At 42.7% G+C, this 15,210-nt stretch overlaps 2 protein-coding genes across 2 annotated transcripts; one reads left to right on the plus strand and one right to left on the minus strand.

Annotated features, from left to right (window-relative positions):
• Positions 1-1,161: 1,161 nt before the first annotated feature.
• kifl (kinesin family-like) lies at positions 1,162-4,132 on the plus strand. The gene is made up of 9 exons (XM_030060916.1): positions 1,162-1,233; positions 1,346-1,538; positions 1,621-1,801; positions 2,007-2,232; positions 2,909-3,069; positions 3,274-3,378; positions 3,619-3,716; positions 3,824-3,902; positions 4,082-4,132. The coding sequence occupies exons 1-9, from the start codon at positions 1,194-1,196 to the stop codon at positions 4,130-4,132; spliced, it is 1,134 nt and encodes a 377-aa protein (XP_029916776.1). The 5' UTR covers positions 1,162-1,193.
• Positions 4,133-7,718: 3,586 nt separating this feature from the next.
• On the minus strand, positions 7,719-15,009 carry cyp1d1 (cytochrome P450, family 1, subfamily D, polypeptide 1). The gene is made up of 9 exons (XM_030059259.1): positions 14,827-15,009; positions 13,391-13,469; positions 12,825-13,126; positions 12,115-12,744; positions 11,025-11,148; positions 10,797-10,886; positions 9,020-9,143; positions 8,819-8,905; positions 7,719-8,001 (listed from the first exon to the last, which is right to left on the minus strand). The coding sequence occupies exons 1-9, from the start codon at positions 15,007-15,009 to the stop codon at positions 7,719-7,721; spliced, it is 1,902 nt and encodes a 633-aa protein (XP_029915119.1).
• Between the last annotated feature and the right edge of the window lie 201 nt (positions 15,010-15,210).

Consider the following 15,210-nt stretch of genomic DNA (forward strand, 5'->3'; position numbering starts at 1 on the left):
TGAAGCTTAGCTGAATGACCTTAAATCACCAGGATACTGCCAGTCCACATGCTAGTGTTGTATGAAACCACTGCTTCTCCATTGGAAAATGAAAAGGGCTATTCCCTGCTGCTTCAACACCATCATGTGTATGTGAGGAGGTCAGGTAAAAAATAGCGTGCCTCCTCCTCATTCAATCTGCAGCACCTGACAAGGGAACGTCCGTTTACAATCCCCAGTTAACAGAATTACAACAAAGGAACTGTGTCAAACTATTAAACAGCCAGAAGATATTTCTGTACAATGGATTAATGTACTGTACTGCTAACTATCTGTTTAAATAATATGATTAACATGCACATAATTTGCCACAGTCGGCCACTCAGTGATTTGCGATCCTTGTGAAATGCTGTGAATGCCTAAACACAAACAACCACAAAGTGAAGTTTATAATGCATCTTTTTTTTTTTTTGCTGCCAGCATTTTTTGCCATTTAAAAAAGAGAGTACAACATAATCTTGCATATGCTATTTCGCCCCAATCTAGGTCAGATGAGTGCGATTCCACTTTGGCCTTGCAACAAGACAAGGTTAGGGAGTATGAGCTTACTCAGTTGGCCTTATACTGCATCAGAAGTGGAGAAATCCCTGCCACCACTGGTAAATAAATATATTTTGTTCAAGAGCACACTGATACTTTTTATGATCAAAAATGCTGTCAACATGACCTGCAATGTAATGCATTGTATTCTCAGAGAATCAGACTCCAGCACATTAGCCCTGCACACACTGTATGCTTCTGTGTTGATTATGTGGTCTCATTTTTTGAATCAGAACCCGTTGTTTCTTTCATGTCAGATAGTGATGTAGTGTCCCAGCTGGAGGACATCTTGGGACAGGGGACAATCCGGACCTCAGAGGGAATAAAGACAGTCGGGCAGCAGCTCCTCCTGCTGCAAGATCAGGTTAGCTCTCTAGTCGAGTGAAGTCTCACGGGTTAAATGGTAACTTTAGTCACTAAATAATTTGTACCATATGCTTGTCAAAGTTACGGTTCCCAGTAAGATAACATGATTTGCTGCATTAGGCAGAGTTATTTGGACTATCAATGTTTTCAATCTGTTTGTCACCCGTTTACACCCCCTTTCTCTCCAGCTGAAGCAAGAGAAAGAGGAGAAGAAGAAGATAATAGAGAACTACACTTCAGAAAGGACAATGAGAAAAAAGTACTATAACATGGTGGAAAACATGAAAGGTAAATGCTAAAGTTAACCACTTCTGAATCAAATTGTGCCATGTCAAGTTCAGGCCTCCTTATTAAGTTTTTTTTTTTTTTTAGGTTTTCACATCTTTTATTTTTTCCTCAGGTAAAATCCGGGTATTCTGTCGGATTCGACCTCTGAATCGAGCTGAGGCCACGCAGGGCGGGGCCATCGTCGTGGAGAAAATGGATGAGTACTCTGTCAATTTGGAGACCCCGCGGGGGCAGAGGGAGTTCCAGTTTGACAAGGTGTTCAACGCTGAGACCACACAGGAGGAGATTTTCCAGGACACCAACAGGTCAGGCTTACACTGCTCTCTGATCAGTGACCGGTGTGTGCATAAACTGCACTCCTGACTGACCTCCCCTCTCCCCTTGAAGACTGATCCAGTCGGCTATCGACGGATACAACGTCTGCATCTTTGCGTATGGCCAGACAGGCTCGGGGAAGACTTTCACCATGGTGGGGGACAAGGAGCAGAAGAACCCGGGCATCATGCCGAGAGCTTTCAATGCAATATTTGATATCATACAGGAGAACAGCACCAAATTTGACTTCAAGGTGAGAGGGGAAGTTGAGGCGCTCTGATCCTAGTCAGTGTTTACCTACCTGTCCTACACCAATATGACTGACAAAAACTATCTAAGCGCACTTATCTTTATGTTCACCTCCTGTCTTTTCCCATTCTCTCACCTCACATCTCTTCCTCTCTGCCCCCTCCAACTCCTCCTTCTCCTATTTGTGCATTTTGGTCCTTCCATCCAAGGTTTCAGTCTATATGCTTGAGCTGTACAACGACCGGCTCCAGGACCTCTTTGCGAGCCTGGCTGGTGAGGCCCAGTCCCATGGTCAGTCCAGGCGGGTAGAGATCAAGAGGAACAGAAAGGGGGTTGTGTTCGCCCAAGGAGCAGAGACAAAGGAGGCTTCCAGCGCCCAGGAGCTCTACGCTCTGTTCCAGCAGGCCTGCGCCAACCGCCACATCTCTGCCACCAGTGAGCTGAGTTGACTATACCGTGCCATGCTGTCCAGTTCAAATAGGCCCCTGCTAAATGGTTTGGATTAATTGTGTTAGTTACAGTCAGTGTGAGGGGACGGTAGTTAGGTACATCATTACTGGGCCGGGTGGTGAGTGGGACAGCAGCCAAATGGTGAAGTCAGCATAGGAAGAGGAGCAACATTGTTTTATAGATACATGCACAGGTCATCAAGGTACTTGCGTGGTACGGTTAGCTTATGTAAGACTGAACTAGTTTATGACCCCTGTGACATTATGAAGTCTCACCATATTACAGTCTGTTGATGGGAGACACAGCTAAAGACATGGAAGTTACAAGGATGACAACATGAGTGGCTGGGAAGAACTTGAGCAAATGTTTATATTGGGTTCGCTGTTGATACACACACACACACACACACACACACACACACACACACACACATACAGCGTTTCCCAAGAAGCAAGAGGAATGATACAGAATGATGGCCATATCAGACTTTAATCAAATTATCCATGAATAATACCTTGACTACAACTGGCTATCAGTGATATTTATTTGAGGTGAAAATCTACAGGCTCCTTAGAGAGTGTAACTAAAAGTTTCTGAAGACTGTCTTTTTAGTTAGTAACTTTTTAGTTTAGTTTAGTTTTGTTTTTGTGTGGTTTCTTAGAAATGAATGTGGAGAGTTCCCGCTCCCACCTCATCGTTGGCATCATGGTGGAGAGCAGGAATCTGACCAATGGTAGTGTGAGCTGCGGGAAGCTGAGCCTGGTCGATCTGGCGGGCAGTGAGAGAGCAGCCAAGACCGGTGCAAAAAACCACCAGCTCAAGGTTGCTTTTTTCATTTCTTGATTATTTGTTTTTGAATGATGACAGAATCAATCAGAATAAGATTTTGCATAATGTTTTCATTTTTTTCACCCTTCTTCTTGGTCATTCTTTGATTCTTTCTGCTCCATGGAGTCCACACTCCTCTCCTCTCCTCTCCTCTCCTTTGATCTCCTCTGTTCTCCTCTCCTCTCTTCTCCTCTCCAGGAGGCAAACTCCATTAACAAGGCTCTGAGCGCCCTGGGTGATGTGATCTCAGCTCTGTCCTCTGAACTGCCCCATGTCCCCTACAGGAACAGCAAACTGACCCAGGTTACCAAAGAAGCATTTTAGTTATTTTATTCTGTGATTCTGTTATTTTATTCCATTTTATTTTAGTTATTTAATTCTGTAAACAAACTAAACCTTGTTTAATGTATTATAATACATATAGCAAAGCCATAATGCTACTGTATGTTACATCATATGTGTCTCATCTTTCATGAGTACAGTGTGATGTAGAATTGCAGGCGAGCCACATGTAAAGTGTGTATTTTATTTCGTGTACCCCAGATCATGCAGGACTCCCTGGGCGGCAACGCCAAAACACTCATGATCGTCAATATCTCTCCTTCAGAATGCAACATCGATGAGACGCTCACCTCGCTCATGTGAGAGAGACACAGACACAGACACAGAGAGAGCAATACTGTCATATTTCATACATGAAGGCAAACAAACTGTGAACACTAACACTCGAACTCCCTGAACCTCCCAGTTATGCAACAAGAGTGAAGTCCATAACCAACAATGCTCAGAGAAACCTGGAGAGCAAAGAGATTGCCCAGCTCAAAGAGGTACTTTGCCTTTCTCAGTCACAGTCAAAGCCATTTTAGTGATGGACAGCAGGTGTATACAGTAAAAAAGTGTATACAGTAAAAAAAAATGTTATACTGCAATGTAAGATAGAGATATTGCACTGTAACTTTCACACTAACTTGATTTGTGTATTTTCTCCTTCCTCTTCCTCTCATAGGTGATCATGAAGCTGAGGTCAGGGCAGACAGTGGAAGATGAAGAGATTTAAACTGCACTGACCTGCTCCACCATTGCTGAGTTCAATGGCTGACCAAAAGTGTTTAGAGCAGGTTTTAAAGTTATTTTTTAGAATCAATTTTTTGCCTATTGTAGACGCTGAATAGGCTGTCTGTTCTCAGGCTGTGTGTGTTCGAGAGAATAAAGAAAAACTAAATATACTCTAATGTTCATTTGGCTCTGCGCCCGATTAGTCAGAGGGAGTCAGAGGGAGAAATGGTTACCGGAGCAGAGACGGAGAGACAGAGTAGAAAAGAAACAGTGGCATTCAGGGCATTGCGTGCAGGTTGTTAATGGGAGCTCCCTGCCTGGGTCGGTGGAGTGAGGCCCCCGCAACACGGGGCCCCCTGTAGGACCGGCAGGGCAATTAGGAAGTCACTTGGCCAATTGGTTTGCAGTTCTATTGTGGTAGGGAAAAAAGACATTCACTTTGAAGCATTTTACGGCTTGATTGGCGGGTAAAACTTCCATGGCCAGGCTGCTCAGGGCTCAGCGTGCCAGGGTGAGTGTGTCCCTGCTTTTGGGACACAGTACCTCAAATAAAGAAGGCCTTTTAAGTTTTATCTCACATATAATGTTTTATTGTATTGTAAATAAAAGATCTATCTATCTATCTATCTATCTATCTATCTATCTATCTATCTATCTATCTTCCAGGTTGACTTTCATGACCATTTTGAAGTGATTTCACCCACAGGATGCTGCTATGTAAATATATTTTGGCTGTGTTATTAAATTAAAGTATTAAATTGTTTAGGTGTCACACTTGAACATTCACAAATAGATTGAAAATGATAAGATTATTATGTAATGTTTAACAATTATGCACACATTTTTTGTATGGTAATAATTTCTGAGGAATTAAATTATACCAAAATTTAACTATTCCTCTTTTTTTGTTGGAGCCCCCCTGGAAGTAGCTTTCTTTGAAAACTGCATTAATTTTTTGAGAGGTAACAGTGAGAGTTATTCTGCAACCTTTGGTTAATTTGAGTTTAATTTCAGTTTTTTGGGGCAGCCACGTCTCACTCCAGGCTTGGGGTCGTCCTAAAAACCATCACTATGACAGCAGACAGCCAAGGCTGCAAACACAGAGTGAAAACCATGTGACTCAGGATAGCCTGGCAGTGCTGGGCTCAGTGTTTGAGTGTGCTGAGGGTACAGATGCTATAAGTAGACTGTCTTTTGTCTGGAGTGAGGCCCAGTCCTAATTGCTCAGCATTTTCAGTCTATACCATGGTGGGCCCCACAAGTGTTTCTCTTTATCATGCCACATTAGAGCCATGATTCCTAACTATGCGTGCTGTGTTTTATTGGCCGCTTTAGATCAGAGGCCAACTAGCACATGCTCAATGTGATTTGTTATTCTTTAATAATCCAAAGTTTAAACCATACTATGAGCTCTGTGGACTAGAACTAAGTGAGGGACAAAGGCACAGAGCGGTACAGAAGGAACAGAGCAGGGGAACAGGGCTGATGAGGGGACTGAGGAGTCTCATTCACTGGAGGTATTTTGTTAATTAATCAAACATACATACATACAAAATCATCCAACCCAACTCTCACTCACTGTGCATGGTTTTGTGTGTGTTGCCCCCTCAAATCCCGCACGACCACACACAGGCAAAATGAAAATTCTGCCTTTAGTAAACAGCTGTAGGCCCACTGTCACTATGATGGTGTTAGCAGTACTGGAGGCATCAGTCTGCAAGTCACAAGAAACTGTGAGTTACCTGGCAATAGTGACTCTGTAAACCATAGAAAAGATATTAACTTAAATGTAATTTCATCCAAGCCATACAAATTCTTCAATACAGCAATTATTCATGTTCATGTTTATTCTTATTCTCGTGTCACAGATTTCCCTGCAGGAAAACAACAACAATCAAAGGCAATATTAGAAGTCTACATTCAAATCACTATTTCACATTAGAACATTTTCACTTTTTAGCTTTCTTACGCTGATACGATTTCATGAACAGTCAACTACAATCAAAGATATCTTTATATATCTATAGAGGAGGCTTTCATTTTGAAAACCTAGTCCAAAAATGTATTTTTCCAACAGTATCAACTCAAAATGTGACGGTCCTACCAAAGAGAGCTTTTGCTTCAACCAACATATGAACCGTGCCAACAGCATCCTCTCATATTAAACAGGAAATAAGAACTAAAAAGAAGATAGTGTTAATTCTCAGAGGTCATGGTGATTTGTCAGGATTTGTGGACTGTAACCAAACTGGTTGCCAGTTTGAATCCCCTGAATTCCATGGGATGCTAAAACTTGGCAGCTCACAGGTATGCATTTGTACAGTTGTGGATAGTATGTGAAGCTGTGTGCTGCTGGAGACTTTGTCAGCTTTCCCTGAATAAATAAAGGATTAAAAAAAAAGAAAAAAAAAATCTCATCAACCTAACTTTCAAACTTCCCATTTGAAGATGAAGTTCCCGTAAGGAATACTGCCGGACTCTCCTTTTGATCAGACACATATTGCCATGCTACTTTACATTTAGCTCATGAAAATAGAAATGCCTGATTTCACAGCTGCTGTGCATTTCACTGTCCTCTTTACCTCCCTCAAAGAGGTCTGGTACAATCCAGTGACTGTATCTAATGTGGGTGTATTGGAGGTTACAGCAATGATGGGTGAGGAGGAGGGCGTTTAAAGAAGACAGGGAACTATTATAAATCTTTTTTTTTCTTCCCCTCCATCACTTAGACAGCCACCGGGAAAGACTTTGGAGAGGGGAGGAGGACGAGTTAGCTCGTCACTGTATGCCTTGAAGCTACAGTTAAAGAGGAGGAGGAACAAGGGGATGGAGACGATGGCAGGAAGAAGAGGAAGAGGACACGGAGGAGGGGGGAGCGGGAGAGAGAATGGGGAGATGAAAAGAAATCTGGCAGATGAGAAGGAGATACGGAGGAAAGACGAAGTGGAAGATGAGAGGCGGAATGAGGGGGGTATGGATGAACCCTGTGTGAACACTGTTTGACGCCCGCGGCGCTGATCACTAATCTGTAACAACGCCCTCTCTCTCCCTCCCTCAGTGTTTAACTGTAACTAATAACTTAAGATAAGGGCTTTTAATGAAGGGCTGTTTTCAAGATGGTTTCATTTTTAATGTGGTGGGATGAGAAGGCGGAGTGAGTCTGCCCTATCACAAAGTACAGGCGCAGTAGCACTTTGAATGACCCTCGCTGAGCAAACATTGCGTTCCAATTTTTAAATAAGAAACACAAACATCAGGCTCATCAGTTAGTACATAACATTCCTCTATTCAGTAGCTTAGTATTCACTTTTTAACTAATTTCAATATCTTATGTACAGAAAAAAAAAAAACTTATTAGAATATAATCTCGTCATCATTTCGAAACATTTGTGTGCAGATTTCCCTTTTGTTGTTCATGTGTGAGGTTTTTGAATAAATATGAGGTCAAGGCTATTATATGATGCTGCCATCTTATCTCGAGTAGGTCTTAGTAAGAGGTATCTTAACGGCTAATATTAATACAAGAAACCCAGCCCTTGTTCGGATTGGTGCTATTAGATTCCAGCATCATTTGGGCTCTTGAGGGTCTACAGCCTCGAGGAGATGATAATCCGGTAGGGCCGTGGCTTCATCGTCAGACCGAAGTCGGAGCTGAGATCGAGCTCCTGTCCTGGAACGTTTTGGAGCCGCAGTCCGTAGAGCAGCGTGGTGAGGAAGACAAACATCTCCAAACGTGCAAATCCATCCCCGAGGCAGCGTCTCTTCCCCATGCCGAAGATGAGAACCTTCTCTGTCAGCTCCTTGTTGAGGCGTCCTGACCCATCCAGGAAGCGCTCAGGGCGAAACACATCTGGGTCGCCCCATAGATCACTGGACCAGGGCAAAGAGATGAAGATGACTAATTAAAAACATAGAACGGAAGGTAAAGACAGGAAACAGAAAGGAAAATACCAGAAAGTCAAATAGGACTAAATTACAAATCAAAAGGAAATAATGCAAGAGGAGAGACAAGTGGTTCCTACGCATCATCCCCCTATCCAGTGTAAAGGACACATTTATGAGCCAAGGAGATGAATAGATAGAAAGAAATAACATGCTGCTAAATGGAAAGAAATCTGTGGTGCTAAAAACACGCCTTGCATGTGATGTACAACAGAAAGTAGAGAAATCCTCCAAGCAGCTTAATTTTCTTAAGGCATGAATTGGCCATGACTTGTGTGTGTCTCGGTGCTCTGAGTGGGACGCACCAAAAACAGACCAAGAAACAGAGCTGGGTTTTTGAAATGATCAGATGAAGCAAATCCTCCTCACTGCAGCAGAGAGTAGGCAGCAGTGCAGCTGATCTGAGTTGGCCAGGGCATCTACAATATCCTGAGTTTGATCTCTACACTATGTGCACCAACCAAAGCAGTGAGATACTGTGGAAAGCCTGCAGAGTTCAGAAGAAACATTAAGCTGTGAGTGTGTAGAGCCACCACAGTTTTAGACCAGTTTAAGACTGAGCTGAAAATGGCTCTGAACAAACAATTTAAAAAAAGAAAAAGAAAAAAAAAATGAATGAGGCATCCTTTCACCTAAATCAAAGAGCTGACTCTTTGATTTATAGTTGTGGTCTTCTTTGCAAGTGGGAATTATAAAAGTCAAAGCAAAAGCCATAACTGAGTGATAATCAATAATGGTTACTCACACATCATGATTGACCTGATACTGGTTAATGAAGACACAAGTGTCTTTGGGAATGAAGAATCCATTCAGGGTGATGTTTGTTGTGGTGCTGCAGGGGAGGAAGGAGGCCTTAAGACAGCTGAGATACACCCAAATGCACCGAATTTTGAATGTACTACAAAAACATGTAACGTACAGTTCAGAAACATGAAGTGTTTCTTACCAGTGAGGTATGGTGAACGGGACGTAGGACGCGTGGCGAAACACTTCATATAAGAACGCCTCAGTGAAAGGCATGTTAGGCTTGTCCGCAAACCTGGGCAGCCTGGCCGCACCGATGTGCTCATCTGAATGGAAAAGAGACAGTCACACATTTACACCTGAATACGACTGAGGTTTAAAAGGAATAGCATGAGGGAACTGTGGGGCTGTTTAAAAACTCTGAAGTCATGGTTTGTGTGTGTGTGTGTTAGTTGAAATTTTCTTACTGCACTCAGCCAAGTACAAAACTTAACGATATGCCTTAATCTACACCACTGCGATAAAATCAAGACTGACTCAGTTCAAATGGAAAAGTGCCCACTTTTGCTTCATGTCTTCAGTAAAATACAATTACTGTAATTAGCTGTGTATAAACAGAGAAAAAAAAGGTTTTAGATGATGTGGTTCCTCATATTTAATCTGTAGTCTGCTTGAAACATGTAAAATAAAGTTGTGCCACTGCTCACTAAGGGGTTAAAAAGTTGGGGATTCATCCAAAAGTCAGAATCAGCTGTGTCTTACCGCTGATTTTGGAAATATGTACAGCCAGTTGTTTAAAAAAGAATTTTCACAAACCACTATAAAGAAAAGAAAATTGGGGGTGATTTTAAGACCAATTAAAAACTCTGTGGTTTAATTCACTAATTTCATTCACCAGTGAATGAAACCTCATAATTTACCTGAATAAAGTGTTTTCACCTCGTGATTCATGAGTGTGTGTGTGAATCAGGAGTGAATGGTGAGTCATGAGTGTGCATGATGAGTGAATGGGAGAATGTTAAACCATGTGTGTTGGAGGCCTTGCGTGTTACTGCCTTTGTGCCTGTCTGGTTCAACTCTCTAACCTTTCTTTCTCTGCCTCTTTCTCCCTCCCTCTCTCAGTCTGATTCATCTTGTCTCCTCTTACTGCCCCCCCCGTCCCTCACCTCCCCCACTCACTCTCGTTGTGGAAACACAACGTGCCTCAGAACAGACAGCAACAGTTTTCTCAGCCCGCTTCAAAAGTAGCTCTGGCGTCAGCAAATTGGACTGATCTTTTGTGAGTGTGTCTCTGGCGGCTGGTGTCCGTCCAATAAGGGCACGAGGGTTGCTGGGTATTGATGGGTTTTTTCATCGATTCAGCGTACAGTTTTAATACTCCCTAAAACGATATGGTTCCTTGACTCCTCTTGTGTCAATAAATTTGTTGCAGAAATGACACATTTTCAGAGTTTTGTGTTCTAAAAAGTGTCCAAACACAGCTCTCTCCTCCCTGAGTGAATATTCTCTCTTCTAATTGATAAACTAAGGGCTAAAACTGGTATTTATCTCTGTGTGTGCAGCCTACACGTGAAGCAGCCTATTTTCCTCTTGGCTTAGCAATTTTACTGTATCTATACTGGAGCCACACACTCTGGCAATCTCTGCTCATTAGTGATGTGTTAGTCATTAACGGGCAACCATTCATCCTTGGACTATGATTCATTCATGAAACTGGACACTGGACAGGCCCTTGCTCCTTGGCATCTCACTGACTCTGTTTCATCTTTCCTTTACAATAACAGATTTTACTGAAAAAGAGTCAGGCTCTCCTGTATGGTGCCAAAAACACAACTTCTATCATTCAAGATCTTCCCTAGCTCTCATTCCAGCAACAGAAATATGTTGGTTAACAAAGAATAAAGGGGAGGGACGGGTGCACTTTCTCACACATATTGCAGTGGCTGGTCTTGTAAACATTCGACATTTAAAGACAGTACCTATCTCCTTGTGTATTCTGTCCTGGATGTCAGGAAACTTGATGAGGTATAACAGACTCCACTGTAAGCCAGCGATGATGGTGTCAAATCCTTTTGGAAATAACACATAACACCATCACAGACCATGTCATCACCACGATCAGTGTAATCATCATCACCAGCAGTATGTGTCATATAATGAGAGTAATCCAAGTTAAAACGTTACCTATTTTTTCAGTGTTAACTAACCTGCTCCAAAGATATCGATGACAGTGTGAATGATCTGAGAGTCGGAAAGCACAGCTTTGTCCTTATCCTCTTCTCTGTCCTCACAAAGTGCTATAAGGGCATCTGTAATGTCCCGGATGCAGTTCTGGATACACACAAACACAATGTAGTGAAATGATAGGAAATAAAAGTGAACATCAGCTGCTTCAGTCAAAGGTTGACTGTATTGTTCTGGCATAATCTCATTTGAAAAATCCAATTGTTATTAGGTCGACCTGTGATTTACTAAAACAGGGCTTCAGATTTTTTATACTAATAATTTAGCTATAAACAGTAATACAGTAATCAGTTATGATAAGCATCAAAAGGACGCGTGTCTTCCAGTAGGTTGCTAATTCCTAATTAGAGTGCGTGCGAACATTTTAGCCACTCTGCGCAAAAACAAAGGTCCTACCCAGGGAACTTGTTTGTTATTTTTTTGGCTACAACTGCACTCACAGCTACTAGTGTATGTGTGCAATGTCAAATTAAATAATGGACAGCAAATTAGTGAGGCAGTTCTACGGAAAAGCAACACTTACAAACACGCCATCCACAAAATAAGCTGTCCTGAAAACATTCTGCCTTTTTGTGTGGGAACTGTGCCTTGTGCACGGTAACCCAGCGATAATGTTTATCAAGTCAGTGCACATTTAGCTCATATTTAATAAGCAATAGTGATGGCTTGGAATAATAAAAATAAAATGAAAGTTAATGAAGAGGTTTAATTTTATATGATAACAAGCTAAATCACATCTCCTCAGAAAAGCCTCTTAAATTATCTTTTTTTTTTCTCAGACACCTCTTAATTCTTCCATTTTTTTCTTTGCAGCTGTCTGTCTGTAATCTACAGTATGTGCTGTATAAGATTACACAGGAAAGAAAGATGCCAGTAAGATGGCACAGATCATATGGAGGGTCATTACAAGTAAATCTATGATGTATCAACCTTTTATCAAAGTCCTCACATAATCCAGTGTTTCCTGTGTTCCTGTTTGTTCCAGTATTATATATCACATATTATATATCACAGATAATGCACATGTTGTAGTGTGTTTGCCAGCCGTCCTACCTTATCAAAGGTGTTTATGTGCTCCTCGATGCTCCGCTCCATGAAGCTGTTCATCCTGTGGATGTGCTGGACCATCTTTCTCAGTGACGGACTCGGAAAGTAACGGAACACAGGGAAGAAGTCAGCCAGGTTCCCAGCGGCAAAGATCCGCAGGACCTCATTGTTGATGTGAACAATAGTGAGGAACTCCTTATCGTTATAGTCATACCTTTTCCCAAAGCATAGGGCACAGACAACGTTTGCCACCGAGGTTACCAGGGGAACCACCGGGTCTATACTTGCCACACCACTGCCGTTCTCATGCTTCATTTCCTCCGCAGCGGCCTGTTCTCGAAGCACCTCCACCATCTCAGCCGCCTCAGCACACACATGTTCCTCCAGCAGACAGGTGGCACCGGATCCCCTGGGCTCAGCCTGGGAGAGAGACCTGAGCGCGTTCTTACACAGCTTCTTATGCAGCGTCCAGGCAGGTCCATACTTCTCACTGAAGGTCATACTGGTCCCGTTGGCCACAGCCGAAAAGGTGAAGAGGTCAGGTCGCCCTGCAAAAGCCTCACCCTGCCGAACCAGTGCCTGCCTGATGGTGGTGTACCCACTTAGGACGACCACAGTCAAAGAGCCCAAATGTATCTGGAAAGAATAAATGATTGAATGTTGAAACCTTTGGCTATCCAATACATCATCTCATACAAAACATGACATTCTGATACCTTGAACACATCTCCGTACTGCAGCCTTAAGCTGGTTAGGGAGAGATGGATCTGGTCCCCCATCTGAAGCAGATTGCCAACAAGAGGCCACGGTGCGGGGCCAGGGGGAGGCGGGTGTCTCGTGCAGTCCTGTGGGGAATGCTGCTGATCATGGTGGTAGAGGGATTTGAGGCCCTTACGGCCCCTGAGGGTCACCAGGAGGAGGGTGAGAAGACACAGAGCCACGGTGACACCAGACAGGGAGACACAAGGGCTCTCCTTGATGTGGAGAATGCCAAAAGACAGTCTCATCATTCCAGACACTGCAGAATTGGACAGAAAAAAAAAAAACAGATATGTGAAAGTGAGAGGCTCAGAAACTGGGACAGTATAACAACTTAAATATAGAAGGGAAAACACTCACTTCCCCAAACATTAAAATCAACATTTCTCAAATAATTAATAAACTGAAATATAAATTTATCATCACAATGAATAATTAGCTAGAAAGAAAGAAAGAAAGAAAGAAAGAAAGAAAGAAAGAAAGACTCTCACTCACCAGGCATCAGCAAGCAGCAGCAGTTTACGGTCTGGTCCCTGTGAGCTTGTTGGTGAGAATAGGGGCCGGTCCCGGCGGGTCGTCCCGTCCAGAAGCAGCTGGGCCCCCTGCGGAGGGCACCGCCGCACTCACACAATACATGCACGCGCACATGGCGAGAAAGTTGGCGCGGGGCGAAGGACGAGTTCCACGGGAGTCATTGACCGGATCGGCCCACTTGAGCGCGGACCGGAACCGTTCACAACACTGTCCCCTCCTCCTCAGCGCTTCCCCTCTAGAAATAGGCCACCCGCAAATATCGTTCACAGTCTGCTAATAAAGGACGCCGTGTCCTACAAAACTTAAAAAATATATCTAGGTATATTAGATGTTTCAACACAAACTGTGCTGCAAGTAAAAAAATTATATATTTGTAGGCTAGATGATGAAATTTAGGCCTTTGTTGCAGACTGAAATGCATTTTGTTATTACCTATACCAACATGTAAGTATCCAAAATATGATTTGGTCACTCAAAACATATTTTAAATGAATGCCATCTCAAGACTGTGTATTAGCCTAAAATGTATTTTGTATATTTTGAGAAACAGCGTGCATATATTTTACTCTAAAGTACATGTGAAATGTAGTCAAAGGAAATCAAAGGGATATTATGGTGTGTTTTTTTTTTTTTTTTTTTTTTTTTTTTTAGATAGTAATTTCCTTATGAATAGCTGCTTCTGCAATGAACTGCAAGGAGGAAGAACTAATGAAAATACCACTGAAAACATGTACTGGGCTATGTCGTCCTTTTTTCCTGTAGTTAGTTGAGCTCTCATTAGTCTCTGGGCAAAGTATCGAGTACTACCACGCTGATGACTGGTGTAATTTCTGTAGTTTGTCACAAGGTGGCCCTCTAAGTCTTTTCAGCCTGGGCCATGACCCGTTGTGCCCTGCAGTTTGAACTGAGGTGTACTGAGCCTGGTCACTGTGTGTCGATCACATGCTGTCTCTCACCAAAATTCATAAAAACAAAACAAAAAAAAACAAAAAAAAACAAAAAAAAACAAAAAAAAAAAAAAAAAAACAGTGATACTGAGGGGTGGATGAAAAAAATCCCAGCTATTATAGGTCATCAGTGGGCTGTAATGGACATTGACTGTAGCCTCCAGTTTACTGCAGTTCAAAATGCTGGCCATTTTCAGTTCACATTGAGTAGCTTTTTAACAGTGGCACTAAAGTCTGCAAAGGGAAAGTGAACCAAACATTTACTGACAATAAAATTACCTACTGCTACTGTAGTTTCTTAATTAACTTTATGGGAAAACCAGCATGTGGTTTTGACTGTTTTGCAGTATAATAGGTCTCTTGTTGAAAGAGCCCTGCACTCTAGCCTGGGCCCATTGTTTCCTTTCCATTCAGGCTGGCTTTTTCCATTTCATCATGTGTTAGTTTTACTTCATGGCCTCTAATATTACTATCTCACCCCCTTTTCTGCCACCTTTGCCTCTTCACATTCTCCCTCCTTCCTGCCTGTGTTGCCTTCACTCCCTTTCCTGCCCTCTGTCTTATCTCTGCATCCCTCCTTTTCCTTTCTTTCACCCACCCCCTCATTACACTTGCTTTTTCCATTCTCCTCTTCATCTCTTTCTCTCATTCCTCTCTCCATCTCATTCTCCACATTCTGCTTTCTCTCTCACTCTCTATCGAGCCGTCGATTTAGCTCAGGCTCAACTGTGGGACACCGGGTGCTGTCAAGCTGAGCAACAGCTCCTTTGACCCGCTGGTCCATGTCCTCTCCAGGCTGAGGCGGTCCACTCGCATTGCCTTGTCATTAGCGCTGCCAGGGAGACAGAGCCGAGACACACAC

This window comes from Myripristis murdjan, chromosome 9 (genome assembly GCF_902150065.1).
Source record: "Myripristis murdjan chromosome 9, fMyrMur1.1, whole genome shotgun sequence".
NCBI lineage: Eukaryota > Metazoa > Chordata > Actinopteri > Holocentriformes > Holocentridae > Myripristis > Myripristis murdjan.

Excerpts from the sequence above, each read along its gene's own strand:
- kifl (XM_030060916.1), top strand. The coding sequence starts at position 1,194 with ATGAGAAAAAAGTACTATAACATGGTGGAAAACATGAAAG. Across the intron at positions 3,070-3,273 it reads CAAAAAACCACCAGCTCAAG|GAGGCAAACTCCATTAACAA; the intron begins GTTGCTTTTTTC and ends TCTCCTCTCCAG. Across the intron at positions 3,717-3,823 it reads GAGACGCTCACCTCGCTCAT|TTATGCAACAAGAGTGAAGT; the intron begins GTGAGAGAGACA and ends TGAACCTCCCAG.
- cyp1d1 (XM_030059259.1), bottom strand. The coding sequence starts at position 15,009 with ATGGAGAGAGGAATGAGAGAAAGAGATGAAGAGGAGAATGGAAAAAGC. Across the intron at positions 13,470-14,826 it reads CAAAGGTGGCAGAAAAGGGG|GGGGCCCAGCTGCTTCTGGA; the intron begins GTGAGATAGTAA and ends TGCCCTCCGCAG. Across the intron at positions 12,745-12,824 it reads AGTACGGAGATGTGTTCAAG|ATACATTTGGGCTCTTTGAC; the intron begins GTATCAGAATGT and ends TATTCTTTCCAG.